A 7,731-nucleotide genomic window follows, 5' to 3' on the forward strand; every position below is an offset into this window, starting at 1 on the left:
TCTCTCTCTCTCTCTCTCTCTCTACTGCTTCTCATGCGAGAAATCTCCTTCAATATTCTTTCTTTAATAACTCTTTTAATTCTCCCTCAAAAATTCTCATTCACCGCGCATTTCATTTGTAATCCCAACGTTCAAATGATCCAGCAATTTCTAAAATTTTATCAGTAATAATGCGGAAGTTATTCATGAAACAAAATCATGAAAGGTTTATTAATGAAAATAAATTTCCCTGTTTATCTTTAAACATTATTTTCTAGAAAAATTCTTAAGTACTATGTCGTGAAAAATGGTAAAATAATAAAAATACTGAGAAGAAATATTCAGAACAATTTTTGTGAGAGGATTCTCACAATATGTGGAAAAAGTGAAAACTCAAAAACCTTTTTTTTTGGCCCCAGCCAAAGGGTCAGATTTTCGGGTTTTCCGGGGCAAGTGGATTTTCGGCAAAATCGAATTTTTTAGTCGGGTGAACGTTGATTCCAACCATTCAAGCGACGGGCTATTCAGAACTATCAAAAGTATGTGGAAAAAGTGAAAACTGAGAAACCGTTTTTTTTGGCCCCAGCCAAAGGGTCAGATTTTCGGGTTTTCCGGGGCAAGTGGATTTTCGGCAAAATCGAATTTTTTAGTCGGGTGAACGTTGATTCCAACCATTCAAGCGACGGGCTATTCAGAACTATCAAAAGTATGTGGAAAAAGTGAAAACTGAGAAACCGTTTTTTTTGGCCCCAGCCAAAGGGTCAGATTTTCGGGTTTTCCGGGGCAAGTGGATTTTCGGCAAAATCGAATTTTTTAGTCGGGTGAACGTTGATTCCAACCATTCAAGCGACGGGCTATTCAGAACTATCAAAAGTATGTGGAAAAAGTGAAAAATGAAAAAAAAATTTCTTCACCGGAGGCCAAAGTGTCGGATCGTGGATTTATCCGGGGGAAAGTCGGTCCAAGGGTCACAAGGGTCAAAGTGTCAGATCTTCGATTTTTCGCCAAAATCGAATTTTATAGCCGGGTGAACATTGATTGCAACTATTTAAGCGCTGAGCTAGTCAGAACTGTCAAAAGTATGTGGAAAAAGTGAAAACTGAGAAACCGTTTTTTTTGGCCCCAGCCAAAGGGTCAGATTTTCGGGTTTTCCGGGGGAAGTGGATTTTCGCCAAAATCGAATTTTTTGCCGGGTGAACGTTGATTCCAACTATTTAAGCGACGGGCTATTCAAAACTATCAAAAGTATGTGGAAAAAGTGAAAACTGAAAAAAAAAATTTTCACCCGGAGCCAAAGTGCCAGATCTTGAATTTTTTCAGGGGGAAAGTCGGTCAAAGGGTCACAAGGATCACGAGGGCCAAAGTGTCAGATCTTGAATTTTTCCAGGGGGAAAGTCGACTGTCGCCAAAATTGAATTTTTTAGCCGAGTGAACGTTGATTTTGACTATTTAAGCGACGGGCTACTCAGAACTCTCAAAAGTATGTGGAAAAAGTGTAAACTGAAAAAGTTTTTTTTTTTCAAATTTTCAAATGGTCAGATTTTTCGTTTTTCTCGGGAGAAAGTCGACTTTCGTCAAAATCGAATTTTTTAGCCGGGTGAACGTTGATACCAACTATTTAAGCGACGGGCTATTCAGAACTCTCAAAAGTATGTGGAAAGTATGAAATCGTTTGAATATGTTTTCAAAGTATGTGGAAAAAGTGAAAACTGAAAAAAAAAATTTTCGCCGGGGGCCACAGGGTCAGATTTTCGTTTTTTACTTGGAACAAGGGCCAGATTTTTCAACACTTTCATTTTTTATTTGGATAATGCATGCAAGCGGAGAGACAAGAGTAGCTAGAATAGATTCTGCAACCTTCTCCCCTTGTTGGGTAAAAATGTCAAGCCTCCACATACATGCATCTCCCCTCCACCCTCTCGTGAAATGTCAATTTTCGAGATTAAAAAAAAACAAGAATTGCATTTTTTATTTCAATAACGCATGAGTTAACAGGGATATGAACGCAGATTTAATATAGGCCAATAGAATTACGGGGAATGGCAAGGATTTGGAACGTCTGAATACAAGTCCTGCTTACACCTAACAAGTGCTGAAATGGCACATAACCAGAGGTAGAAAGGTCTCGGAAGCACTTGGGAAGGGGCTTCCCAAGACCTATCCAGTTCTGAACGGAAAGACCTAAGTAGAACTTGTCAGGTCCAATTATTCGACTCGGGTGTGTAGTCGTTTGAGGTACTCTGAATTCTAATCAGAGCAGCAAGGGTTCAGAATTGCAAAAAGGCTCAGATCCGATAGGTTGGATCCTCAATCATTCAAGAATTCCCTACCATACCCTATCAGGGTTGAGGTCAGATATTTCGGATCCGGACTGGACCAGGAATGTTATGTCTAATTTTACCAGCTTTGACTGATCAGGATAGGATCAAAAGTGACTGAGCCATACCGGATCCAGATAATCTGTTTAGAAGCTGACTAGGTTCTTATCCGGGACATCTGATCAGAAAATCCTGATCAGTATTGGATCTAAAACTGCTTGGTTCCGGACAACCTGAACGGAATTTCCACTCGGGTCATCGTAATTCTATAATGAAGATTGAGTCAGGATAGTCCATTATACATTGCATTCAATTCGAATTCTAGCGATTATTGTTTCTAGATGACATTACCGATAACGATATCGATCATTCAATCGCGTGTTTTTGACATTATCGCATGAAATATCTAGCAAAATGCGCGGTGATCGACTCATTGCTATCTATTCTTATCAGAGACGCCTTTCTTATTTGATTATATTAAATAAGTGTGGTCAATCACTTTGAAGTGAAATTACGCTATTCCGGAACAAAATGGGTTCAATGACGGTCCCGAGTGTATTATCAATAGTTGTGTTACCGATAGTCATTATTTCAGTCACCTGTCAAGTTCCCACAAATGATGATTTCGCGCAACTAATTGCACGAGTATTGGAACAATTTCAAGTTAATTCTCAGAACGATGTGTCTCCACGTATTTTTGATGTGATCAGGCAGCTTCAATCGAAAAATATCATCGAGCTAGAGGCGCAGAGTAATTCGAAGAGTATTACCAATCGTGACAGTGGGAGTGATCTTAAATGCAATCGACAATTTGCAATATTCCGGTCCGGTGTACAAAAATTGGAATTATGGGCATTGAAAAGTATGTTTGGACCTCTTTATTATCTTCATTTGAAGCATGATTTGAATCCAGTAGTAAAGTGGTAAAACAGGACAACATATATTGAATAATCCAATCAGAAAGACTAGTTCATTCACTGAAGAATTTGATGGAAAATTCTATGAATTTTCGGCTGAAAAATATTACATGTAAACAAAGTAGATGTTTTGTTTTTTTACATGAAACGTCTTCTAGTAATAATCATTCTATGGAATGCTCTCAGCATAATTTTTTCAAGTTTTTCACACTAATTTTCTTTGCCTGTCATTGATGAATAAAAAGCAAAAAAATTCGAAATTTTAAGCCGAAAACTTTCTATCGAAAATATCTCATCAGAGTGAGTTTGATGAAAAAATTTCAATTTGTTGATGGTGGTTCTAGTGGAAGAAATGTACGGTTTCAAAGTTTGTTAATAGTAGTTGGCTGAAAACTATTCGAATGACCTACCGAATGCCCTAGGCTTTTGTATTGAATCATTCTCTATATGAAGGTGAACTTTTGTAGTATTTCTCAATTTAAGGAAGTGCAGTTTCAATTTCAAAATTCAAAGAAAAATGTTCACAAAATATTTGCTATCTCTCCTGCACTTTGAGATATTCATCAAAAACTGACCTACAAATGGAATTCACTCATACTGTTTTGCCACACCGACGTCGGTGGCCGAGTGGGCTAGACGCAAGTCTAGTGTGCAAAAGGTTGTGAGTTCGATTCCCCGCGGATCCGAATTTTTCAACGGAAGGCTCCGGCGAGTGGGAGGTTGCTAATAGAGTAACCGCCTGTGTACCGGCATGGGTTTCCTGTGGTTTCCCATGCTATCCCTATTTTCTATAGGAGTGCGAATGCGGTACAGTGTAGAATCCACAGCCGCATGCATAGGGTTGGATAGAGTGCCGAAATGAGACCCAAAAAAGGGGACTCAAAAAGGCCATAAAAAACTGTTTTGCCACTCCACTATTGGACTGAAAAATTTAAAGAAATATCATTTTTTTAGTGATCGATTCTTCGTCAAAGATTCCGACAGGGATATTAGAAGGAAATTTGAAGGACCTGGGAGTTTACGACGAGTGTGTGACGATTGAAGTTGAAAAAGAAAATGAATCTATCCGGGGAAGACATTGTATGTACTCCTGCTCGGTCAACGGGCTGGAAACGAATATGTCATTGAGTCTGACTTTCTCTATTTGCATACCTGATGGATGTAACGCTGGTGATTTAGCTAGAATGATTCACCAAAGTATTAATCTAACGTCTAACTATGACTACATTGACGTCACAGTGAATTCAGTGACATGTTCTGCGGTGGAGCCAGAGCCCTGGGATGAGGGTGGAATTATCATTTTGTGAGTCACAGAATTGACTATGATAGGCAGGAATCCCACAGGGATTGAAATATCTTGAATGAATTGCATTGCTCTTACATTGAGAACAATTTTCCGCTTTTCGAGAAGACTTCCTAACACACTTTACGGGAAAGTTGGAATAAATGTTATCGGAAAAATGAAATTATTTTATTTTGAATTTTCAGAGGAAAAAGGTCTATATGAAAAGAAAAATCTACAGAAAAAATACCTCTGGACTTAGTAATGGTGTAGTTATTGGCCTTTTAGAAATTTGCATCACAATTTTGAATATAAAAAATTTCCGGTTTTTCTAGTAACATGTGTCAAAACTTCCAATGACAGTAAGTTCACTAAAAGAAAAATTGTTCTTGAAAGACAAAAATTGTTCTCAATAAGAGAGAATCGAAAACAGTGAAGAAGAAAAAAGTTCCTTGAGGAATGTATCCAAATGTTCACACTGAATATTTTTCTTTAGGTCGGTTCTGTCTGTCTATTTAGCTTTCTTGATTTGTTGCACCATTTGCGATTTGCTGTTCACCGAATCATCTAATTATTTTAACAAAAATATAATAGAGACATTGTCGAAATTCTCACTGTACTCCAATGCAAGACGTATACTCAGCATAAAAGTACCACGCGAAAATATACCAGCTCTTCAAGGAATACGATTCTTCAGTATGGGCTGGGTCGTGTTAGGACATGTGTACTATATTCACTCATACGGGATAATCAGCAATCAGCTAGCTGTCGCCAAGGTAGCTGTGCTTTTTGCACAATTCTTTTATTAACTCAACGTCCTGTATTAGATCAATTCACTCAAACTTGACCAAGTGATTCATTATATTTTATCGAAATAAATAACATTTCAAACTCCAGTTACGCTAATTTGACAATAACTTTTCGTCTATTCCAATCACGCGATTCCAGCGGTCACCTAGCTTCCGAATAGCTGTGTATCTGGATTAGGGTGCCCGTTAGGGTACCCGTTCCGGAATTTTTGACGTGCCGCACCCTCAAAAGACTCGAAATAAAAACAAATTTATCAAATAAATTTCTCTTATCATCATGGGCTGACGTCTAAAATTTAATTCGTTTCTCGTGTTCACGAGATAAAAATTGTGTTCTCTACCTCGGCCTTCACTATCATCTCACTGGTTTCGTTGGAAACAGTTCCCTCAATATTGAACCGTGGATAGAGAGAACGCAGTGTTGCCAATCCTCCTCAGTAGTTAATGATAAATTTCATGGGCAGAGAATTGGACACACTGCAATTGCGCGAATGGTTTGAGCATAGCTGTCGAACGGTCACAAACATCTAGAAGTTAGAATATATCTAAGAAAAAAATCGTTAGTGAACTTTGGGTGAAGTGATCTAATAAATAAATAAATAAAACGCAATGTCCTCCTCAGACAATGAAAAGAAAAAATATATTTGATATTGCTATATTATTAGTGGCGCAAATCCTGGGACTCCTTATACATTGTCATAGCACCGTTCACAGTAGACACTTTCTTCGTGATCAGTGGATTTTTAATATCGTATCTGTTCTTGAAAAACATGGCGAAAGGTGGAAAATTCAACGTAATTATGTACTACGTCCATCGGTATCTCAGGTAAATTTTCTGTTCCCAGCACTAAATCAATCTCATTGATTCTTATAATTTATTGTTCGATTGTTTTTGCAGATTAACACCAGCATATGCCGCTCTCCTCCTCCTGACGATCTTCATATTCCCACGAATTGGTTCAGGCGCTATATGGGAAGCCAACATGTCATTACAGAGAGAATCTTGCTCGAAAAACTGGTGGGCAAACCTTCTCTATGTACAAAATTATGTGAACACTCAGTACTTGGTAAATATGATGCTTAAAATATTCAATTATCAGTTGAAATCATAGGAGGAAATTCATTTTGGGAAAAATCCTGGTCTGATTTTGTGCCTCCCAATTCCAACTATTGCATTACTTTGGGGTACAAAAAAGAGAAATTGGGACGGATATCAGGGGATGTGAGTAAGTCCTTTGCCTAATGTACGAAAGATTCGGAATTCGAATCCTTTTCAGTGGGAATAGTCAGATCTAATCATCTCAAATATTGATCGGATCTTAATAGATTAATAGACATAGGTACAAGAAAGAGGAACGCAGTTTGATTTTTTTTTGGGAGATACACTAGTAGAGTCCACTCATTAAGTCCACTTTTCACTGGTAGAGCTTTTGGAATTCAGTAACCCCTCCCTTTAGCTGAAAAGCTGTCGTCTAAATAGCCGATGGAGAGATGGAACATATATAGATAAGATGTGATTTTTTTTATAAAAGGAACTCTCCTGCTATGATACTAACAAATTAAGCACGTTTTAATTCAATTATTGCAGTTTTGTTTAGGCCACGCCTGGTACTTGGCAGTAGACATGCAATTCTTTTGGATATCTCCATTGATTGTTTATCCTCTTGCAAAAAAGCCTAGAGTGGGCGTTGCAGTTGTGAGTGCTTTCATGATTGCTTCGATTCTCAGCCCTGCTATCATTTCGGCCAAGAGTGAATACTCTGGAGGTCTATTCCAAGACACAAAGTAATTATTTACTATATTCACATGCTAAGGCAAAATTAATGTAAGTAATTGAAATTAACACCATAATCGAGATGCGAGAAATTTTGAGTATCACTGATAAATTTTTTTTTTTTTTGAAAAACCAGATAGATCCCTCAATTTATTTTTGATGATTTTGTACCCTGGCGGATTACTCGGTTGAGGGATCGAGTGGTTCACTTGTTCGAGTATTGGTCGATCACCGATGGTGATTGTTTGACCATCGATCGACTGATAAATGACCAATAATTGACGATCGACTAACCGTTGACTAGCAATTGACTAACGATCGACTAACCATCGTCTAAGGATCAACCGACGATTCATCGGCCATCGACCGAGTCAACAAGTTGACAAATCGGGTCGCCATCGAGTAACCATCGATCGATTTGCTAGATGGATATCGCGTTCAGTTTTCGTTCATACGTCGCGAATATCGAAATCAATGTTTTAGCTAATCACAGTTGTTAATTGATCAACTGATCAGTTAAACACTCTGAAGCGAATGTTAATTTAAATCACTCAATTATTCAATACCTGAAATTCGAAATTTCTGTGTAGTGCAAAAATGATAATTATTATATATTTTACTGATTACGCTCTCAACTTCGAATTATAAAGAA

The 7,731-nt window shown here is 37.8% G+C and overlaps 1 protein-coding gene across 1 annotated transcript; it reads left to right on the top strand.

The window, feature by feature from the left end:
* Positions 1-3,007: 3,007 nt before the first annotated feature.
* On the top strand, positions 3,008-7,219 carry LOC114841558 (nose resistant to fluoxetine protein 6-like; the record flags this gene model as incomplete). Its single annotated transcript, XM_029126580.1, has 7 exons — positions 3,008-3,159; positions 4,169-4,517; positions 4,993-5,272; positions 5,971-6,131; positions 6,204-6,372; positions 6,894-7,090; positions 7,216-7,219. Coding segments are annotated over 7 exons (1,312 nt in total), but the record flags the coding sequence as incomplete, so codon positions are not given.
* Positions 7,220-7,731: the final 512 nt, after the last annotated feature.

This window comes from Diachasma alloeum, unplaced genomic scaffold, assembly GCF_001412515.2.
Source record: "Diachasma alloeum isolate Michigan unplaced genomic scaffold, Dall2.0 Dall_scaffold_00854, whole genome shotgun sequence".
Taxonomy (NCBI): domain Eukaryota; kingdom Metazoa; phylum Arthropoda; class Insecta; order Hymenoptera; family Braconidae; genus Diachasma; species Diachasma alloeum.